The sequence below is a fragment of the Labrus mixtus genome, chromosome 13, assembly GCF_963584025.1.
Source record: "Labrus mixtus chromosome 13, fLabMix1.1, whole genome shotgun sequence".
Lineage (NCBI taxonomy): Eukaryota > Metazoa > Chordata > Actinopteri > Labriformes > Labridae > Labrus > Labrus mixtus.
In genome coordinates, this window is record NC_083624.1 from 20,197,300 (window position 1) to 20,220,211 (window position 22,912).

A 22,912-nucleotide genomic window follows, 5' to 3' on the forward strand; every position below is an offset into this window, starting at 1 on the left:
GCTTCATTCACTATTATTCACAGTCTATGGTTCTACAAAGTTTAATATTATTACATTTTTATTTCATACATTTTTTTAACCATTAATATTTTATATGAATTAATCGTTAATAAAATAATAAAGTCTCTGTGTTTCACTGATTATTATTTCAAAGTTTAAATGTCAAACTGTCTCTTTCTCTGACTCATTTCCGGTGCGGAGTTCCGCTCTAAACCCGCCAAAAAAATATCACATAGAAGACACGCCTCCTCCGTAACGTCACTCCATGTTTTGGTCAGTGTAACGGCCAATGGAGGTTTCTGTTATCAAAGCAGCCGAGGGATCATCATGGCGGACACAGTGTGTGATGTCAACAGTTAGCTTCGACGTGAACAGGACAGGTGAATAAAGTTCTGACTCAAACATGGAGGAGGAGGAGTTACAGGTGTGTGTTTGCTACCTGAGTGTGAAACGATGGTTTCCGCTCCTGTAGGAGACACGAGTTAGTCTGATATCGACCTTGTTTTAAGAACAACACAGTTTATTCAGGACATCGGGGAAAAGAACTACACTATCACAGCGATGTCTCTGATTGGTGGAGCTCGCTGTTACCATGGCAATGTTTCCCACCCCTTGGCGCCGTATGGGAACGGATAGTTTTGCTAGCAGGCTAGCTGGTTAGTAAGCTAACAGTAAAGGTACTAATAACCTTGTCATGCTGCAGTGAATGTCATTTATATATTCAACAACACAAACTACAACTACACAACACGTGTATTAACAGAATAAACATGATAACGACGACTTAAGGTGCATTAAGAAGAAGAAAGAGTGTGGGATTGACTCCAGAAGAAAAACATATACACAGTCTTGCACCTTTAACTTTTTCTCAGTTTTTAACACTGTTTTGGTGCTGAATCAAATGAACTATAGTCACAAGTATTGGGGTAGCTGGTTGTCATGGTTACAGGCTTCAAGCTCTTAAGATAAGGATTTTCTGTTATGTCGACGGAGTATTTGAACGGGGAACCGTGTGTGTGTGTGTTTGGAATCCAAAGCGCCTGATCGGGACGATGAGGAGAATAAGGACATAGAGTACATCAGACTCAAGGTCACAGGACAGGTGAGTGAGTGTTTCAGAATTGCCACCATATCAGGATTTAAAATTGTAATATGAAACTAGTAATATTCAAACATTGTTGTCATCAGGTAAAATGTCTCCATCCTGATGCTGACATCTGATTGGTTCTGCTTCAAACAATGTTCAAGCTAAAAATAAATACATCTGCTTATCAGTCAGACCTAACACTTCCTGCTAGTTTTAAAGTAAAAGCCTACCCGTTTAGAAATAAGTTTTCTTCTTGAAGTCTCAGAACCATCAGCTCATCTGGCATCGTTTATCGTCCGAGAGCGCAGCTCACCGTTTTTTCGTACAAAAGTAATCTCGGTAAATTGATGTCGTCATCATAATTTCATCCGTTTCTGTCTGTAGATGGAGATGGAGGACGAGGAGACACGATTGAGGTTCTCTCTGAACAAACCGGAGGTCAGCGAACACATCATAAATATGGATAACTTCCTGTTCAGCTGCTTCGTCGTCATGTTTACGGTTTGTTACATTTGTTTTTATTCCCATACGAGTGAAGTGCTGCTGAGCGGCTTGTGATATTATCTGTTTCATTTGAGGTTCATATTTAAAGTTCTCTGACATTTTTTAGTCCTTGTGTGGTCCGAGAGCGCAGCTCACCGTTTTTTCGTACAAAAGTAATCTCAGAGGATTCACGCTGCCAGTGTGCGTCAGATCTTCAAGTGGACTAGGGACACATATTAGTGTGTAATTGGATAAGATCAGGTAAACCAGGTCCTGGCGTGAATCTTGATCAGACCTCCAGTTTGTTTTGTTTAATTAAAGGTCGCGCATTCTCTAAAATCCTCTTCCCCAGGTGGGTGACACTCCCACAGCTAGGTGTTTGTTCTGCCCTCTGAGTCTGCCTTCTCACCATAAACAATAGGACATGGAGCGAGAAAGCGCGAGACACCCAAGCCCTTCCAGAGAGGGGCTTGGTCAGACACAGCTCATTTACATTTAAAGCTACAGACACAGAAACAGTCTCTTCTGAGCAGGGCTGAGGGGTTTATAGGCATGATCAAATACAGGATCAGAGTGGATTTAGATAAAGAAACTTCACATACATGTTTTGAGGAGCTCTAAGACGTATTTACACTGGTTGAAGAGGAGGAGAATATGTGACCTTTAAAGATAACGCAGTAGAGGCCTTATTCAGTCCGGACTACAGGGACAGAACGAAAGTAAACGATAAAATTGGTCAAATGAGAGAACATTTCTACTGTGTTGTGTTGAACTTTTTAAAACATATTTTGCAACAGAATGATGTTTGTTTCAGTGATAAAATGAAAAAGTTACAAATTAGAGAGAGATTTTGTCCTACGTAAATATTTTACATCTTTATCAAACATTAAATATTTAATTTAAAGCAGCTGTGATGATCACTGTTTGTCTGGAGTTTGGCACCCCCCTGTGGACAAAGTAAGAAGTGTCAAGTCCCTGTAAAGCTGAGTTTGTTGATCCTTAAGAGTATCTGGATCAGGATGATCATATCCAGTTTGTATTTTAACAACTGGGATGAAAGTGATCTGGATTATTGGATCCTGGGCAGAAATAATGTGGATCATTTTTATCAGGATTAAAACCTTTGGGACAATCGAGCCCAGACGCTCGTTTCACTCTGCTGCTTTTCTTTCAGGGCGTTCACCCCAGCGCTGTATGCTTCCTGTTTAATGTAGTACATATCCTAGACGAATAAACACCCAAACAGGTAACACACACACACACACACACACACATACACACACATACACACACATATACACACACACACACACACACACACACACTTTATTTACCACTGTGACGAATATATCAGTATAAAATGTTGACACATGTCGTCATTAGCCCTCACCGCCACATGTTGCACACCACCTGAACTGTTTGAAACTTTACCTCTATTCATTGTGTATTGAAAGCTGTCCTGGAAAACATGGCGACACAGACCTGGATGACAGCGCCACTTTTGACCATCCTTTCTCTTTCATAAGGTCATCATGGTGTTTTTAAAGCAAATGGTGGTTTACTGTTCAGTACATAAAGCGTTTGGAGCGCTGCACTGATTAAAAGAGTCATCAGTTAAAGTTAATTAGTGAGCAGAGGAGGCGGGCAGCGTGACACTCGGGATGTATGCCCTAAGATCTTTACCGAACTATCGTACTGTAGCTAGTAGGAGAGCAAATGCCACATAATTAAAACAGACGGTACTAAAAGAGCGACACAAACTCACCATTGTAGCCTTGCTGAGCGCAGTGGAGATCATCACGCAGGACGACAGTTTAAACCTGAGAGACCTTCAAACACAGACTGAGACTTTTACTCTGGATTTTACGGTAAATTGATGTCGTCATCATAATTTCATCCGTTTCTGTCTGTAGATGGAGATGGAGGACGAGGAGACACGATTGAGGTTCTCTCTGAACAAACCGGAGGTCAGCGAACACATCATAAATATGGATAACTTCCTGTTCAGCTGCTTCGTCGTCATGTTTACGGTTTGTTACATTTGTTTTTATTCCCATACGAGTGAAGTGCTGCTGAGCGGCTTGTGATATTATCTGTTTCATTTGAGGTTCATATTTAAAGTTCTCTGACATTTTTTAGTCCTTGTGTGGTTATGAATGTCACTCCGGGAAACACATCAATCATTGAGGGAACCTTTTCCTCCGTCAGCATTAAATATTCAAAGACGGTTAATTCTGAGATTTAATCTTTGAACTTTCACTTCTTTTTTTTTGTGTCTAATTCTTAAAAAGTGTTTTTAATGGTCTTGATTCCGAGACGGCTGGTTCTGTCAATGTGTTGTTGAAATTCAACAAATAAATGATTCACTTTGGGCTAAATGTTTATCTGCTCTGTGTGTCCGTGAGAGGAAACTTTATCTTCAAACTGTCAAACCCAGCGGGCTTCAACAGGAGCAAGGCTGAAAACATTAAAATATATTTATTTGTACCACTATCCTCGTTAACACCCTGCTTATATCCCACATTGATTACTGCAGCTACCTTCTCTTTGGTCTCCCTCTCAAGTCAATCCACAAACTTCCACTGGTCCAGAACTCTGCTGTTCGCATCATCTCCAGAAACCCCTCCCATCAGAATCCCCGGGCTGCCCGCTTGGAAGCCTGCCGCTTCCATAAATGGGGCGAGGGCACTAACCACTGCCCCACCAGCGCCCCTTTAATTTGAGTTTAATATAATATTTTAAAATCAGTCATGAAGGTGTGACCAAAACAGGTGTGTAATGATTTTATATATATGTTATATTATGGTGTCAATATTTGGCCTCTAGTCTACATTAACTGGAGAAACCCCGCTCTAAGTAAGACTCTAAGGAAAAAAGGTTGGGAAGCACTGCCTTAAGGTTCCCTCTGAATTATACATTTATTATTATTATTATTCTTGAACTCCCTACGTACAATTCATCAACGAACACTAACAGACTCATTTAGTTGTTTCTATTCATTAGTTAAATAAAACCCCTTCAGGTCTTTGAAGCAGGAAACGACAGAAAACAAAGACGTTGTAAAATACAAGGTTTTAGAGAGAAGCCTGCACATTAAAGTGAGCAGTGTGTAACTCTGACTCCTAGTGTTTAAAATGAGTACTGCAGTCATGATTCTAAACATCATGTAGAGAGCTGTCTCCCCCCGCCCCCTCCTCTCTAGAGTCAATGCTCACGCAGGTTGCCATGTGGTGGACACTGAAGCTTCAGTGTTTAGCCAGCTCTGCATCGGTCTGTAAACCTTTCTGCGTTCTAACCTCTCTCCATTTTTCAAAAGCATCTCCAATATTGATCCTAGTTTGAGCACGTTTCTGCTCGTGGAGCTTATTAGAAACATGCAGAGGCTTTTTAGGTCGGGTACAATCACTTCTATCTGAACCACTTCTCTTGCCCGCTTCCATCGCTGCAACACCTGTTGGTTTGATCTGATAACTGCTCTCATATCTGGCAAACCGAGGGGCGTCCAAAACGGCTGTGTGGGGGTGTCTGAAAACCGCCTACCTTCTCTGGTCCAAACAAATCCAGAGCATTCAGGACCAGAATCTAAAGTTAGAAGGAGGACATACTGGCTGCTGCATTGTTGTCAGAGAAGCCAGCACTTCAACATAGCATGTTTCCTTAATGTCTGATCATATAGTAAGGTCACTTTAACATTTCACTCACTACACATCTTACTGATTGGAACTTTTAGTAATGTGCCAACACTTATCAGAGATGATCTCATATGTGTTAATTAGATGTCCATTTAAAGTTAAAACTGAAGTGTGTGACCATATTCTGAAAAATCATCAGTGTGTTCTACCTGCTTTATACACAGTAGCCTACTACTGTTTTAATCCCTGTTTTAAAGTATTTAGTGGATGACATCAAACCTGTCCAGGTACTGCAGTTAGAAACGCCAAACTGGCTGAGCTTGCACATTTACGGCAATGTCTCTTAAGGTGTTGAGCAGACTCATGTTTCATAAGCTATTTTTTTTATCTACTTTTGAATAAATAGATTAACCCTCACATGTTGATTACAAACCATCTGTATATGTAGTTCAGAAACCACTGGTTTAGTTTTTGACATTGTGTTGAAGTCTAAAAACTCCTCAAAAGTTGCTTTATGCAAACTGAGACAAATGTAGTGCAGTACTACGTGTAAAAACTCCTAAAGCAGCATACAAAGAAAGAATTATTTACATTGCTTCAACATTTCCCGTCAATCTTGTTTCTATTATCCATCACTATGAGAGTAGTTAATACAGCGGACACAATAAACAGCAGAGAAGGCATGTGTAGTGCTGAAATCATGCTTTATTAAATCAGAAATGCATAAAACTCAAGGAGGACAACTTATAGTTCTACATCAACAGATCAATTAAATAAAAGTGCAGGGCAACATGTGTCTGCTATTCTTTCTTCTCACAGGAACTAGAGTCTCTGTGGTGAGGCAGAAGAAGACGACCCTGACTACTGACAAGGTGAAATGACTAAAAGCTACAAACACTCACACTCAAACACAAAAACACGTTAGTTATCTATCCTCCAAGAGACGGCGCTGCTTCTGCACAGCAGAGCCGGCTTTGACTTTGTGTTTCTTTATGGCCAGGAGATGTAACATTTAGAAAAGCCAATCCGGCTGTTCTGTGCCAGAAGCAGCGCTCTTAAATAAAAAGATCTAAATGCTGAGAGTGCATGCCGCTTGCACTCTGAGCTGCTCATCAAATCGTGGTGGTATGACACAGTCAGTCTGAGCACAAGACCAGTTCATGCTGCTTACATGAGGGTAATACAAACAGCAGTCAGGGTCTTACGCTCATGGTACAACTCATAGGAAACTGTAATATAACACGCACAGACGCGTCTTCAAAACAATAACTTTGTCTTTCTGTTTGTGGTTCATAACATCAACAGGGAGCCTCTCTACCTGTTGAGGCAATCTTAAGACTTCAACGTATCGTTGAGGCACATTGTTTAGTTTCTTGGTTTGACAGGGTATTCGTTCTAGGTGAAACTTTCTCCTGTTAAAACATTTGTTCTTTTGTTTCAGTTAATATTATTGTCATAAATAACAATGCATACATTTCCCATAACCGTTCAATTCGGCTATATACATTATGTACATGTCACAGAAAAGTGGTTAAAAAATCCTAAGTCATACTTGTCCAATATGGCACATTTCATAACAACTTTAGACTTGAGTCTAGTTTGGCATAAATTAATGTCAAGTTTGGTACAAAAATAGTTTATATTTACAAGAACAGAAATCCAGATCTTTATCAAGTATTATTTTAGCTAATTCACTAAATAAAAGGTTCTGGATGAAGAAAAACGGGGGGTATAAATTAGCTTTTTTTCATGGACCAAATGTCAAAGTTGACAGTTGCTGAGCTGGAGTCTCAGTTGAAATCTCCGCCAGTCTGCAGTGACTTTGTAGAAGAAGTCACTCATTCCTTCTCAGATGGAGTAGGGGACTTTGGTGTTGGGGACTTTGGTGTTGGGGACTTTGGTGTAGGGGACTTTGGTGAGACTGGAGACTTCACTCTCTGAGGTGACTTGATTGGCTCAGGGGACTTGACTCTCTGAGGTGATTTCACTGGTTCAGGGGACTTGGCGAGAGGGGACTTAGCTTCTGGGGAGGTGACTCTGGGAGAGGCAACTTTCTCCATGGACTTGTTGATGGTCAGAGTGAATCGAGCCTCTTGTTTGCCTCCAGCGTTTTCCACAAGCACACTGTAGCTGCCTTCATCTGACATCTCAGCAGCACAGATCTCAAAGTTGGAGTTATACTGAGAAGAGATGACATGGTGACGGGCAGTGGAACCAACAACTGTTCCTTTGTGCAGCCAGGTGATAGACGGTGCTGGTTCACCTTCCACATCACAGTCAAACCTGACAAAGTCTCCCTCCTGTACAGTCAGGGAATTTGGCTTCGTTAGGAACTTTGCAGAAAAACTAGGCTTCTCTCTTTGCTTCTCAACAACAGTGGCTGACTCTGTTGTAGTTTTAGTTTCCTTCACTGTTGTTTTAGAGGAAGAGACATGATACATCTCTGTTCTGGTCATCTCAGGGAGATGAGAGGATGGAGGTTCCTCGTCCTTACGGAGTGAAGAGAAGGCAGCGTATTCAGCTCCTGCAACATCCAGGGTGGCATAGTCAGAAGTCTCTCCTTTGGCATTCCTGCAGACAACACGATAAGTTCCAGCATCTTCAGTGATGCAGTTGATGATCTGGAGAGTAAGAACCCCACTAAGGTTGGTCATGTGGTATTTGCTACTCTGGTTAATCTCCTTTCCATTGTGGAACCACTTGACCTCTTGTTCTGGTTTGGCCTGGACATTCAGGGTGAACTTTGTGCTTGAGCCGTAGGGCACACGATGAGAACGCATCCTGATGGTAATACGTGGGGCATGGTCAAGGCTGAAGGGAGCCTGTGTCACCACCTCAACCTTCCTTTCCACTGATCTTCTTTCTGATCTTAGAGCCTGCTTTCTCTCCTCATACCTGGAAGCAAAATCAACTCTTGGAAGGGTCACGTCTGTCTTGGCAGCCTTTCCTGGTGTAGGAGATCTCCTTCTCTCAGGCTCAGGCATGGGGATCTTCTTGATTGGTTTAGGAATATATTCTGAGGTAAAGGATGTCAGGTGCTCAGATTCAATACCCTCAGAGTATGCAACAGTGACAGTTGTTTCCTTTTTCACGGTCCTAGTCTTCTCCTCAAACTCCATGCGTTTGAGTTCACTCTTGTAGGAGGAGATCCTCTGAGCAGTTGTGTGTGGGCGGAGCAGCTCCTGATCTTCTCTCTCTTCATACACTCTCTGCTTCTGTCTTGGAGGTTTGTATGTTGTTTTGTCATGACGCTGGCGAAGGTCAACAAAACTTGGGCCTGCCTCATATTTAGATGGGATTCGGTAAGAGTCATATCTGCGAATTTCTTCTCCCTCTTCGTCATCACTGTAGGCTCTTCTAGGAGATGAGGGACGCAAGGCTGACAGCTCGAAACGAACCGGGCTGAGACTAGGTGGAGAAGCAGAGTAGCCAAGCTCCAACTCTTCCTCCAGACGAAGCCTATCCTCCTCTGTTCTCTTCATTGACAAGTACTCATCAACAGGCAAAAGCAGCTCCTCATCTGAAAGGTCACCCAGGGACCTCCTCCTGATCCTGTGGTAGGCATCCATCTCAGGGGAAGGAGTGCGGTGCCTTGCAGGCCTCACAGTTTCCAAATCATCCTGAGTTAGGGATGAGATGCGCCACTTAGGCTTGTACTGGTCCTTGATTCTGATAGGTACCTCATAGAACTGCTCCCACCGCGAAAGGCGAATGCGCTTCATTCTCTTCTGTGTGATTTTTTCCATAGGTTCAGGGAACTCATACTGATCCCGGAGCTTCTTATACCACTTCATGTCAGAAAGTGGCTGGAAGTGCTTTATTTCCACATCTTCCTCAAGGGCAGCTGGATTAACAACACGGGGAGTGGGGACAACATAGGGCATACGCAGCCTCTTCTCATCTGCCCGCTTCTTCCTCTCCTCTTTTTCTTTCTGTATCTCAGCCTCAGTCTTTTCACCCTTCTTTGTTGTCACAGCAGGTTTGAACATGGAGGCTGCCTCCCTGACAGCTTGTACTGCTGCAGGTGGTAAAGGTATAACAACAGTGCCAGTCAAAATCTGAGAGAGCCTGACTTTTTTCTCAAGGGCCTCTTTTCCAGCTGCAGCTTGCTTCTCCTTTGCAGTCATCTCATATTCCTTCTTTACATGGGCAACACGTTCTACTTTGAGAGTGGCCTGGCAACTGGCTGACCCAGCAGAGTTGGTTGCAGTAACTCTGTACACACCAGAGTCTTCTGGAAGAGTGTCTCTTACATGAAGGATAAAGTAATCCAGACCCTCATGAACAACTTCAATTGATGGTCCAAAGGCTAAAGGTGTGCCATCCTTTTCCCACTTCAGTGTAGGATGGCCTGATACTCTGATCTCAAAGCGCACATTCTGGCCCTCTCTGCACTCAACATTGGCAAGCAGGCGTTTAAACATGGGTCTCAGGGTAAGATCAGCTGGCTTAGGTCGAGGAACCACAGTAAGGCGAGCCTTGCAGCTGTCGTCACCGTACCTGTTACGGGCAACAACACTGTACTCAGCATCATCATCAACTTCAAGTTTGTGGATAATCAGCTGGTACAGGCCCTTGTCGTTGACAAAGGTGTATTTCTTGTCATCATTTCCAGGTATAAGCTTCTGTCCAGATTTGTGCCAGATGACACGAGGCTCAGGGTGAACAGTGATTGTGACACCAAAACGCACATCTTCACCAATGTAGGCTGTATGATTGACCAGAGGAAGTGTGAACTCTGGTGGCTTCTGAAGCATTCTGGCAGTGTCAACTCTGCGCTTTGTTCTCTTGACCACACGGCTGATGAAGAAGTCACGGTAAGATCTAACACCATTGATGAATAGCTCTGCATAGCCACTGTCCTCACCATACTCATTCACAATCTTGCATCTGTAAGTACCATCATCTGCTCTTGTGATCTTGTTGATAGTGATAACAGCTAGTCCATCCTCATATTCGATTTCATATTTGTCACCAGCTTCAAGTTGCCTGACACCACAATACCATGTCACTTCAGTGGTGCTATCATAGTTTTCAATGTTGCATCTGAACTTCGCACTGTTGCCCTCATTTACCACAGCGTGGCTAATCTGGCCAGCTACAGGACCATTTTCAAATGGCGCAATCTTCACCTTCGCAACAAAAACACCGCGCTGGGACCTGATGGACCCGCCGCTGGCAACACGGGCTGCTGAGACGACAGTGCTCCACTCCTTCCTCACCATTGTCTGGTAGTATCGCTTATGTCTGCTAGTTGTGATCGCTCTGGTGCTGATGTCCTCAGCAGGTTTAGTCAGCCAAGGATGTGCCAGAGCTTCTGCTGCATTCATACGATGCTTACGTTCCTTTGTCATTAAGCGGTCTGTGAAGTCTAATGCATCGACACTGACTTGCTTGAAGGACTCATCATCATAGCTGTAGGCTGCATTGGAGATATTGTCAATCATCTGTTGATTGGTTTCCGCAATGAAAGGATTAAGTCCACTGAGAAGCACATAGGCAAGGACACCAACTGACCACATATCAGTGACACTGCTAACCATATCACACTGGTGGATCTCAGGCGCAGCATACTCTGCAGTGGTATACTGAATCTTGATTTGCTCTCCAGGGGTCAGGTGTCTGGACTGGCCCAACTCAATAATCTTCACATTAGAGCTAGTTCTAGTAGTGTACACAATATTCTCGGGTCTAATATCAAAGTGTCCATAGCTCTCTGCATGCAGGAATTCAAGAGCTGAGCAGATCTGTCTGATGTAGTTGACAATCTCACGTTCATTGAGCTCAAACTCTGCTATGTTGATGCGTTCAAATATGTCAGCACCTGAGATAAAGTCATATATCATCACCAGCTCCTCCGGGCTGTCAAAAGACTCATGGAGGAGAAGGAAGTTAGTGTGTTTAGCCAAATTCAGTGTTGCAATTTCCTTCTTGACAATTGCTTGATCAGCGCCTCTTACTTTGACAAATTTAGCCATGTAGGTCTTCTCAGAGCTAGTGCTTACACAGCGATGGACAATACCAAACTGACCTCTGCTCAGTTCTTCGGCAATGGCATATTTGTTGTGCAAATTCTTGGCTTCGGAATGTGGAGCCTTGCCTTTGGGCACACGTTCAGTATCCTCAACCTCTCTGTCGTACAGCAGAACTCTAGATTTGTCCTCCTTGGTCATGACCGGTCCAGTGGTCTCTGATGGAGCACTCTGTCCAAATTTATTCTCCGCAATGACTCTGAATTGATAACTGGTTCCGCCGAACAGATTGGTAACGGTGTAGCGGGTATCACGGGACTGGGCTACACGCTGCCACCTCTCAGCAGTTGTTGGGCACTTCTCAATGATGTAGCTGACGACCTTGCTGCCACCATCATTTGCTGGGGCTACCCAATTCAGTGAGACTGAATCTCTAGAGACGTCACTAGCTGTGACACCACGTGGAGGATCAGGTACGTCGGCCACATCCAGCTCGACTGTCTGCTGATCAATGCCAAATCTGTTCTTGGCACATACAATGTAGAAACCAGCATCCTTTTTCTCCACTCCATTGGGGAACACCAAAGAAGTGAATGATCTTGTGACAATAACTTGGTAGTGACCGTTGCTGTCAATGAGATCTTGTCCCTTCTGCCATGTGATGACAGGATCTGGTTTGCCACCAAAAGGAATCTTGATATTGACAACTTCTCCACGCAGGGCAGGGATAGCTTCCTTGTCCTTCAGATTCTTTGGCAGGTTGATCTTGGCAGGAACTAAAAAGAAAAGGAGTAAGATGTCATGTTATTTTTTAAATAAAAAAACGTAGGATTTTTACAAGTCGGATCTAAAAAACATTGGACTATTTGGTAAATATCTGTGAGTATCTGTGAGCTTACCTTCAACATCCAAAGAGACAGTTGCACAGATGGAGCCACCCTGGTTGGTTGCCCTTATCTGGTACACAGTAGAATCTTCATCATCAGCTTCACTGATGACCAGCTGGTGGTAACCTCCCTTAAACTCCTGGATCTTAATCTTCTTTCCATCGGAGTGGATCTCTTTTCCTCGCCTGAACCATTTAATCACAGGCTTAGGCTGTCCTGTAATCTTGCAGACAAGTGTAGCATTGCTCTTGTGCTTGACACTCATGTTCCTCAGCTCTTCCTTGAAGGCAGGAGCACGAACCTCTACAGCTGTGGCTGGAATGATGGGAGCAGTCTCTTCACTGTAGTCACTTTGTCCTCCGAGATTCTCACACTTTACACGGAAAATGCACTCAAGTCCTTCGGTCAGACGCTTGACAGAGAACACTGTTTGTTTGATTTCATCCGTGGTCACTGGGGTCCAATCATTCCATTCTTTCTTGTCCTTCTTTTGCTTCTTCTCAAGGCAATAGCTCTTGATCTTGGAGCCTCCATCACAGAGTGGTGGCTTCCAGGAAACCACGCAAGAGTCCTTAGTGATACCAGAAACAACTGGTGAAAGAGGTGGTGATGGTTTCTCTGTGGACAGAAATATAATCATCTTTGTCAGTAAATTTGGACAGCATACCTGGCTGTCTCTATCTGAAATGTTATGGTGTATTACAGTTTTAAGGTAACCTTATTTGAGATACATAGATGAACCAGTGGAAAATATACGAATATTGGAGAAAACATACCCAGTTGGCTCTTGATAAGTATAGGTGAAGTGAGCTCCAGTGGTTCACTGTTGCCGTAGCGATTCTGGGCATACACACGGAAGAAGTATCCGGCACTGTCAATGAGGTTAGGTACACGGCAAGATATGCCATTGATGGATGACGATACCAGTTCCCACTCAGTGCCCTCTTTGTCCTCACGCTTCTCAACAATGTAATTGGTGATCATGCAGCCTCCGTCGTCTGTAGGAGGCTTCCAGCTGATGATGACAGAGTTCTTCAGGAGGGCAACCAGCACAATGGGACCCTGAGGCCTGTCAGGTTTGTCTACAAACAGATAACCATATATTAATATATAAATCCAATAATATCGTTCTCAAAAAACATGATTTGCTGCACTAACTAAAGACAATTTACACAAACTCACCATAAATTTCAACATTGAACGCGGTGTCAGCCCTGCCGAAGTGGTTGTGCAGTCTGATCCTGTATTTGCCTCCATGGAGTCTGCGCTGTACGTTCTTGATGACCAGGTGTGTATAGTGCTCTGTGGTCTCAATGGTTGTGTCCTCTGTGTTCTCCAGGGTCTTTGATCCTTGAAGCCACATGATCTTTGGCTCTGGACGGCCAATGTAGACAGCGTGGACGCGCAGAGTGGATCCCAGGCCAGCGTAGTAGGTCTCCTTCAGAGGGTAGTCGGGGTGGAAGGATGAAGCAGCTTCCAACACCAACATGCCTGTGGTCTCAGCCTCTCCAGCATCATTGATGCCCTTGCATGTATACTGTCCTTCATCCTCCTGTTGGTCGGTCATGATGGATAGAGAGTTGTTGCGGCCATCAGAGCTCATCTCGTACTTGCGAGACTCAACAATCTCCTTGCCAGCATGATACCACTTGATGTCAGGGACAGGTCTACCAATAATCTGGCACTTCATGACAGCAGGCTGGCCAAGCTTGGTCGTTACTTCATCCATTTCCTTTCTTAGACTTGGTTTAGTTTCAACTGTATGTACAAAATAGAAGTTTATTTTAGGAAACACAGATATATTTAAAGTTACTTTTTGAAGGCAATGTTTGGTCAACACCTACAAATAATCTTTAACACAGAATATTTCAATGTACTCACCACTCAGTTTGGTCTTGATGCATGTGGCAGTCCTACGGGGTCTACTCATTCCTGTCTCATTCTCAGCAAATACTCTGAACTCGTAATCTGTGGCCTCAGCCAATCCAGGCATGGTGAACTCCTTTTCTTTCAGCCTCTGTTTGTTGCACTTCTTCCATGTGCTCTCAATGGACTTTCTGTACTCTACCCAGTAGCCTAGGACCTCCTTTCCACCATCACACTCTGGAGCTTGCCAGCGGATGTTAATGCAGTTGTTTGAAACCTTCACTGTGTCAATCTCTCCTGGCTGGCTTGGTTTGTCTAGGAAGAAAAGAAGGTTGTTTTAACCAATCGATTGAAGGGATTTCATTAGGGTTTGTATTGACATGTATTGACACATATGATTTGTACCATGTTCTTAAAATGTAGTATTAATAATGATATTTTACACAAGGTGTTAAGACTACAAACTCACCGAAAGGATCCTTGCACGTGACAGGATCTGACAAAGGACCAGCTTCGCTCTCACCAATGCCGTTGACAGCAACAATGCGGAAGTGGTAGTCTGAATCAGGGGTGAGTCCAGGTAGAGTAAACATAGTAGAGGTGATCTTGCTCTGGTGTCGGGACCATGACTCAGCAGACACCAGTTTGTACTCCACAAAGTACCCAATGATGGCAGTGCCACCGTCGTCCTTTGGTCTGGACCATGCCAATGCCACAGAGCTCTTTGTCACGTCCATAATTTCTGGTGGGGTGGCTGAAGGCTCAGGGGGACCTGGTTTGAAAATACAGAGTATCATAAATAACCTCATTTTTTCCAAAGATACTTATGACTGAATAAAATTAATACTTACAGAGAGGAGTCTTTGGCACCAGTGGCTGCTCCGACTTCAGAGAGGAGCTGATTCCATAGGAATTTTCAGCTGTTACCTTGAAGTGGTACTCTGTTCCCTCCTTTAGGCCCTTGACAACCAGCTGAGTGTCAGTTACCCTTGAGTCCACAGTGTACCAAGCGTTTCTGGCTGCCTCACGTCTTTCTACGATATAACCCAGGATCTCTGAGCCACCATCATCTGTTGGCACCTTCCAAGACATCTTGACAGAGTTGGCCTGGATCTCCTCAAAGAGCATTGGTCCCTCTGGAGCAGTTGGGCGGCCAATGACCTTTACCTTTATTTGAGCCTTCTTCTTGCCAACCCTATTCTCGAGCAGGAGGTCGTATACTCCAGAGTCGCCCCTCTCCGCTCCTTTGATCACTAGCTCACTGGCATCCTCAGTGGAAGCAATCATGGCCATGGTAGAGTATGCACCGCCATCCTTGGACCACTTGCAGGTTGGTTGAGGTTTACCCTTGATTGGCACAGAAAGTCTAACCACTCCTCCCTGGCGGACCACGTACAAATCTTTATATTTGAGCTCCAGTTCAAAGTCTGGGGATTCTGGAGGGGTATAAAAAATTACAATGGTTATTTTTCCCATATTACTATATTTCAACATATTGGTCCCAATGCGGCTTTGGTTAGTTTAACTTATAAGTTCTTACCAAGCATCTCTGTCACAGTGACAGTTCCAGGCACCTCAGCAGGCTCTCCAGAGCCGCCAGCATTGCAGGCCATTACACGGAATTTGAACTCCTCTGCTTGTGGCATGTTTGTCAGTGTGTACTCGCAGATTAGAGATGGTGTGGTGTTGCACTTGATCCAGGCCATTGTGCCCACCTTCTGCATCTCAATCAAGTAACCGTCAATTCTTGCATCTCCCTCATCATCAGGAGGACTCCAAGCTAGCGATACAGAGGACTTGGTGGTATCAGTGATCCTTGGGTTTTGAGGACAGCCAGGCGGATCTGAGCAAGAAAAAAATATAGGATAATTTTAGCTGCCATTTATAAAGATTGATTTAAAAAGATACCCACTATAACAATGAATTCTTAGTTTCTTTATAATAATTGTATTATACTCAGATTATTATAATAGAGCCTTTGTTCAGACTGTTGGTTTACCAATGGGATCTGTTGCCACTGCTGGTTTAGATGGAAGACTTGGCTTGCTCAGTCCTCTTGCATTGATGGCAGTGATTCTGTGTTCATACTCAAGGCCCTCAATCAGCTCTGTTGACCTATATCTGGTCATGGTGATAGGGTTCTTGTTGGCCCGTACCCATCTGTCAGACCTGACTTCTTTGCGCTCAATAATGTATCCAGAAACCTCAAGACCGCCATCTTCATCTGGTGGGTTCCAGGCCACAGTCATGCCATCACGGGACACATCAAAGATGGTTGGACGGCCAGGAGGTCCAGACACATCTGTAGAGGAGGGGTGATAGGTCACATTACTACTGTTAAAAAAACACTGTATAGCAGATAAAATGAAATGGATTTTCTTTTAAATGCCATAAGTCTTACTCTTTAGGCTCCTGCAGGTTACAATCTCAGACTGCTGGAACTCTCCGGTGCCATAACGATTAATGGCAGCTGTGCGGAAGACATACTCATCTCCCTCAATCAAGTTCTCAAACTTGAATGTTGGTCGGCTCACAGAGTCACACACTGGCACCCAGCCAGGTCTGTGAGCTTCACGTTGCTCAACCACATAGCCACTAATGGGAGCTCCACCATCTCTGACTGGGGGATCCCAGCTGCAGGTGACGGTGGTGGCATCAATCTCATCAAACCTAATGGGTCCCTTTGGTTCATCCGGTTTGGCTGGTAATAGGGAATTAAATAATTAATATTACAAAGTTAAACATTTATGAAATATTTTGTACAAACGTCTTTGACTGACTAGAAATGACTCATCTTAACTTTGTTGTATCTTGCTCTTGAAGAGCACTAGAAATAATTAAACATATATAACAACTGAGGGATGGTCTCTTACAGAGGATGATGACCTTGATGACCTCGCTGATAACACCAACTGCATTCTTCACCTCCAGGGTATAGTTGCCAGTGTCATCAATGGTGGTGTCAGACATGGTCAGTTTGGTAAACTTGCCAGTGCTCTTGACCTTAATGCGGTCTGTGACTTTTATCTTGTTATCACTGAAGTACCAGGAACAAACAGGAGGAGGCCTGCCAATGATGGGTAGGTCTAGATCGAGAGTCTTGCCAGCCAGGACATTGACAACCTTCTGTGGAATACTGGAGAAGTCTACCAAAGGCATTACTGCAAAGAAAAAAAGAGATATAAACATTTAGCATCAACATTTTGGAAAGATTGTGAACTGATTTGTGATGTCATACTAAATGTTACTGCTGGACAACATTTGAGGCATCAAGAACTGCAACATTGTGGTTTCCTTTGAAACAACTTTTTCTGAACATAGCCAAAACAACATTTATTTTCAAATTAACATGATTTCTATATTTTCTACAAACATGACAAGCTGGACTGCAGGTAAAACATTTTTTGTGGCTGTTACCTCTCTGTTCCTGTACTGTGACAGCTGTGACAAGCTCTTTGGGCTCACTGGCTCCTCGGCTGTTGATTGCCCTGATTCTTATCAAGTACTGCTCTTTCTCATTAAGCTTGTCGATGGTGTGCTCAAGGTCTGTGGTCTTCAGTGTAGCAACCTTCATCCATTTATCGGTGCCAAACTTGCAGGCTTCAATGAGATAGCCTGTCAGTCTGCTGCCACCATCATGCTCTGGCTTCTCCCAGCCCAGGGTGACGGTGCTTTTAGTGACATCAATCACCTCCAGCTTTTGTGGCGGCAGAGGAACCTCACACACCAGGATGACATCTGGAGTCTCACAGGGTTCACCGATACCATAAATGTTCTCGGGGAGGACCCTGAAGTAGTACAGCATACCCTCCATCAAGCCGTCAATCTTGTATGATGTCTTAGTACACTTCGAGGTGACGGTCTTGTAGGCTCTCATGGATGCCTCACGCCTCTCAATGATGTAGTTGTTGACAGGAGCACCACCATCCACAGCTGGGGCTTCCCAAGAGATAGTAGCAGACTCCTTAGTCAACTCTTTAATCTTGATTGGTCCAGTTGGTCCAGGAGTATCTAAAAATAAAGGAACATTTTGTTAAAATGTTACATATTTGAAATGATTGGGTATGGTGAACATTAAATATTGCAGTATAAGTCATTTTAAAAATAAGTATCATTCTCATAATGTATTATATTTCACTTTAAATTACATTTCATCTACTTACCGTAGACCTTGACAAGAATGTTGACCTCCTGCTTTCCAGCTGAGTTCTCAGCAACCAGTGTGTACTTGCCAGCATCGTAGCGGTGGACCTTGTCAATGATGAGTGTGGTGGACGTATTTGTAACTTCAATGAAACCTCTGTTTTGAAGGTCAACATCATGTTTGCTCCAAGTGATGGCAGGAGCAGGACGACCAGTGACTTTAACAAACATTCGGAGCGAGCCTCCAGCACGCAAGCAGATGGTCTTCTTCAAGTCATCATGGAGCTCAAAGTCAGGGGTTTCTGTGTAAGAGAAGGTAGTGATTAATATACAGCACATAACAGTTTATAAAGTCAGGAATTTAAATGTTAGCATGTCATGGAAAACCAAACTCTTCTGTGGTTCACACGTTGATTTTGTTTTTAAATCATTTTAGTTATGTCATCTTCATTTTCAAATCCTATAAAACTTATTTGCTGTAATGAAATATAAAGGACTATCACACTAATATCTCATCTAACTCTCGAATAAATACAATTTCAAACTCCCTTGCTCTATTGGCAATATTTTTATTGATTGCTTACCAATTCTCTCCACGGGTTCAGTCTCAGCACAAGGTTCACTGAAGTCTCCTGTACCGTTAATGTTGATGCCAGCAACTCTAAAGCAGTACTTCTTGCCAGCAGACAGTCCGGTCACAACATGCTCAGTTGCACGAAGGGTCTTTTCATGGGCCTTACTCCATTCCTCTGCCCCAGCTTCACGCATCTCCAGGATGTAGCCCATCACATCAGCTCCTCCGTCCTCCACAGGGCGGGACCAGGCCAGGCTGATGCTGTTGGCATGGGTGTCAGTAATACGAGGAATAGAGGGAGGAGCAGGGGTACCTGAGAGAAAAGGATGCAGGAATCGCTAATGAGATTAATTTTTGTGATATGGAAAGGGATTTTCTGATGTTTGTGTGCACGAGAGTACCTTTATTGATGTCATAAAAGACTGAACCAAAAATATCAGATCTATTTGATAAAGATTATCAGTCAGATCTTCATTTACATTTAATGTTTGGCACTCAGATCTGATCAAAGTGAACTTACATGTTGGCACTCTGCAGACAACATACAGAGAAACCTCGCTGGTTTCACTATCTCCAGCTTTGTTGATGGCAGTCACTCTGAACTGGTAGATGTTGCCTTCAATCAAACCAGACACCTTCAATGTGGTGTCCAGGTGGGCTCCATCCCTGTTCACCTTCACCCAGCGGGCACTCTTCCTCTCGCGCCTCTCTACAAGGTAGTGGATCAGTGGGCTACCACCATCACTTTCTGGCTTCAGCCACTCGATGGTCGCAAAGTCCTTTCCTGACACGAGTATTTCTGGAGCACCAGGAGGAGTTGGCACGGCTGTAGGAAAGAAAAGGAAATTAAGCTTTAGAGTTTTTGAAGATTTTATCTTTTTCTTTCACTTTGAAATGTTATCGTGTGAAAGTGAACACTAAACACTAGAGGCTATATACCACATATGCAGGTCCTGAAATGCATGTCTTGAATTAGGGGGGGCATACTTTGGTAAGTTTTTAACTGGTCAAGAAAAAGACAAATTAATACTGATGTCTCTATGTGACCTATTGAAGCAATCAAGATAGATATTAATTATTTCTGTATTTGTATTTTAAAGGGGCTATATGTAACTTTTTTAATTAGTTTTTTATCGCCCATTAATAAGCGAAAGGTTAACTGATGTGAAAATGTAGATGTTCACTGTCTATCTGTGTTGCCTGTATAAAAAGTTTCAACGGGTCGTATTTTCCGCGAAAGCTCCAGGAAGTGACATTTTATGCATGTTTTCAACGTCCTCCTCACTCCGCTCCGCTTACAGAGATCAACAGTACAAACTCATCACACACTACCGGTCTTCACCTCCACAGCCAGAGGCCGTCTTCCACACACTTCTATCCGCCCTAGGAGCTCTCAAAGGCGGACAAACTCATCACACACTCCTGCTCTCAGCCAGTGCCTGCCGAGACTGTCGTTTGTAGGATGGAGAATGAATACAGACACAGACTTTCACAGACTTTCACATGTGTATGACCACTTACCTCCTCTGTAAACATTATGCAGTAAATATCCAGTGTTTCGCGGTCAATGATGATGCTCATTTGTGTATGTACGAGCACGTATGACGAGCATGCGAGGGAGAGTGAGCAACAGGTTACTGGTGCAGTTCGCCTAACGACCATGTGGTATTGCTACAAACGCAGTATTTTTGAAAGTTATATATAGCCCCTTTAATGCTGGTCACAAATGGATCAATGTCAAACAAAGATTTTATTACACACAGACATCCCATCCAAGTGTTTGATTACAATTTCCACAAAAAAGATTCAGATGAGCAATATTGATAATAGAAGTCAGCAGGATGTTTTTCTTGGCATCAAATATTCTCTAGTCATTTATGAATCAATCAGCCTGATTCTGTCTTTTATTATTCTTCACCTCAGAAATGTTTCTAATGTCTGATTGAAATGACTGGCATTGCATGTAATAGTATTGCATTTTAATGTATTATTTATCAATATTAAATATGAAGTTTACCATTTATATTATTATAAAACCATTTCCTCATAAAAACAACATCGCTGTTCACCAAATCATATAGAATGGGAACAATCATATAAGAAATAGGTTACAATAATCTATTTATAATAGTTAATATTATGTATTTTAACTATTCTTTAATCTGTAATTTATTGGGAATATTAGGAAAACACAGTGCAGACAGTTCACTGCACAAACGCATGTGTATTTACGCTTGTGTTGAGGAAAGGGAGAAAAAGTGAGCCAGTTTGTAAGTAATGCAGACTCATTCTGATGTGCTGTTTCTGACCAGTTTGTCCTGTTCTCAACAATGCGAATGTTTGTGTGACATACAGAGGAATTTTATAGCCAACATAATTTTAAATATTTAATTTTAAACACATTATGAGAGCCAGACTTGCAGTAATTGATTATTTTGTGCAAGGTTCCCGTAATCCCCAAATGAAAATTCATGACCTGCTCATGTCTCGCTTTCATAATACTGACGTCCTTGTTTAAACAAAAGTGTAGAACCTTCTGTTCTTTGAGGTGTTTTTTGAACTTACTGAAAGTGTTTCTTGCAAATATTGGTTCTGACTGGAGGTAGACTCCAGCTCCATACTTGTTGACTCCCCGGACTCTGAACAGGTATTCAGTATTCTTGAAGAGCCTAGTGATGTCGCAAGTGAGTTCTTTGCACTCAGCATGCATGATGACCCAGTTCAGTCTGTTGGTGTCACGCCTCTCCACTATGTAGTGGGAGATCTCATCGCCCCCATCCTCAAGAGGAGGCTTCCAGCTTAGTGTGCATGACTCCTCTGTGATTTTGCTGACCTTAATGCTGCCTTCACAAACTCCAGGGGTGTCTGAAGAAAAAAAATTGTGCTCACTTTAATTCACTTTGAATACTCATGACAGATTATCACATTGTAATTCATATTACATATAGTTTTTAATATTTGAACAATATCTCTTACCTAGCACTTTGACGTTGACCTCAGCAGTCTTGGTTCCACTTACATTCCTGACAGTGAGTATGTACTTTCCAGTGTCATCTCTGTCACAGAACTTGATGATGGCCATGGCCTTGGTGGGGGTGTACTGAAGGTGATACTTTTCACACAATTCCAGATCCCTGTTACCCTTGGACCAAGAGGCTTTAGGGTCAGGTCTGCCTCCAACTGCAGCGTCCAGAACCAGGTCGGAACCAGCTCTGACCGTCACAGTTTCAGACAGGAGTTTACTATCCAGCTGAGCTTTTGGAGGTTCTGTGGGTGGGGAAAATGGGCATGTATATAAAACAATAAATATATATATATATATATAGGATAGCACTGCTTTGCTGGAACCTCCTTAAATGCAAACCCAGTTAAATATTTAAGCCCTAAAGTGTTGCTCACACTGAACAGAAACATGAGACCGTTTCATAAATTACTTAAGAACTGTTGAGGTCAGAAGTATAAGAGTGTGTTGTATCATATGGTCATTGGTTATATTGTACCAGTAAGATGCACTTACCGAAGTCTGTCTTGCATTGCACAGACCCAGTGGACTCAGATGGTATGCTGTAGACCTGGTTGGCATTCTTGGCGATGACCCTGAACTCATAGGGCTCGCCCTCTCCCAGGGCAGTTACAGTGTAGAAAGTGTCTGTCACATTGGTGTAGTTGCACTTAAGCCAGCGGCCTTCACCAGTCAAAGTATATGGCTTGCGCTCTACAATGTAGCCAACAATGGGACTGCCCCCATCATTCAGTGGAGCTGACCATTTGAGGGAAACGGTGGTTCTAGTAACATTTGTGACTTCTGGCTTACTTGGAGAATCTGAAATAAATATGAAAGACATTTGTCAGACATGTTTCAGCAACATAATACTGGATTTGGTGATTGTTAACTGGATAAAAACTCACCAACTGGGTTTTGAGCAACTGCTCCCTTGGAGGCTTCACTGGCTTTGCTTAGCCCAGCACTGTTCATGGCATAAACTCTGAACTGGTACTCCAGGCCTTCAACCAGACCCTCTACCTTGTAGTAACACTCAAAGCAAGGGATCTTGTTCTCCCTCACCCACAGGATATTGTTCCTTTCCTTCTTCTCGATCCAGTAACCTGTAACCTTGCTGCCACCATCATGGTATGGCTCCTCCCATTTCATGGTCATTGTGTTGGCAGAAACATTAATGATTGAGGGTTTTGTTGGTGGACCAGGAGGAGCTGTGAACAAAATTGACATTTTGGGTTCTTAGCAAAGAAGGCCTGATTCAATTGAA

The 22,912-nt window shown here is 43.2% G+C and overlaps 1 protein-coding gene across 1 annotated transcript in view; it reads right to left on the reverse strand.

The window, feature by feature from the left end:
- Window positions 1–5,889: 5,889 nt before the first annotated feature.
- The window catches only part of LOC132987190 (titin-like), a 169,636-nt gene continuing 152,613 nt past the window's right edge, over window positions 5,890–22,912 (reverse strand). Inside the window, exons 225-243 of the mRNA XM_061054087.1 lie at window positions 22,554–22,856; window positions 22,162–22,467; window positions 21,621–21,911; window positions 21,210–21,509; window positions 19,165–19,470; window positions 18,655–18,957; window positions 18,091–18,372; window positions 17,345–17,938; window positions 16,801–17,088; window positions 16,329–16,628; window positions 15,927–16,229; window positions 15,468–15,770; window positions 14,779–15,363; window positions 14,397–14,699; window positions 13,943–14,242; window positions 13,244–13,819; window positions 12,838–13,143; window positions 12,074–12,679; window positions 5,890–11,950 (exon numbers count right to left, since the gene is read on the reverse strand). Coding sequence (XP_060910070.1) covers window positions 7,041–11,950; window positions 12,074–12,679; window positions 12,838–13,143; window positions 13,244–13,819; window positions 13,943–14,242; window positions 14,397–14,699; window positions 14,779–15,363; window positions 15,468–15,770; window positions 15,927–16,229; window positions 16,329–16,628; window positions 16,801–17,088; window positions 17,345–17,938; window positions 18,091–18,372; window positions 18,655–18,957; window positions 19,165–19,470; window positions 21,210–21,509; window positions 21,621–21,911; window positions 22,162–22,467; window positions 22,554–22,856 — 11,465 coding nt within the window. The 3' untranslated portion in view covers window positions 5,890–7,040. The remainder of the gene's footprint in view (window positions 11,951–12,073; window positions 12,680–12,837; window positions 13,144–13,243; window positions 13,820–13,942; window positions 14,243–14,396; window positions 14,700–14,778; window positions 15,364–15,467; window positions 15,771–15,926; window positions 16,230–16,328; window positions 16,629–16,800; window positions 17,089–17,344; window positions 17,939–18,090; window positions 18,373–18,654; window positions 18,958–19,164; window positions 19,471–21,209; window positions 21,510–21,620; window positions 21,912–22,161; window positions 22,468–22,553; window positions 22,857–22,912) is intronic.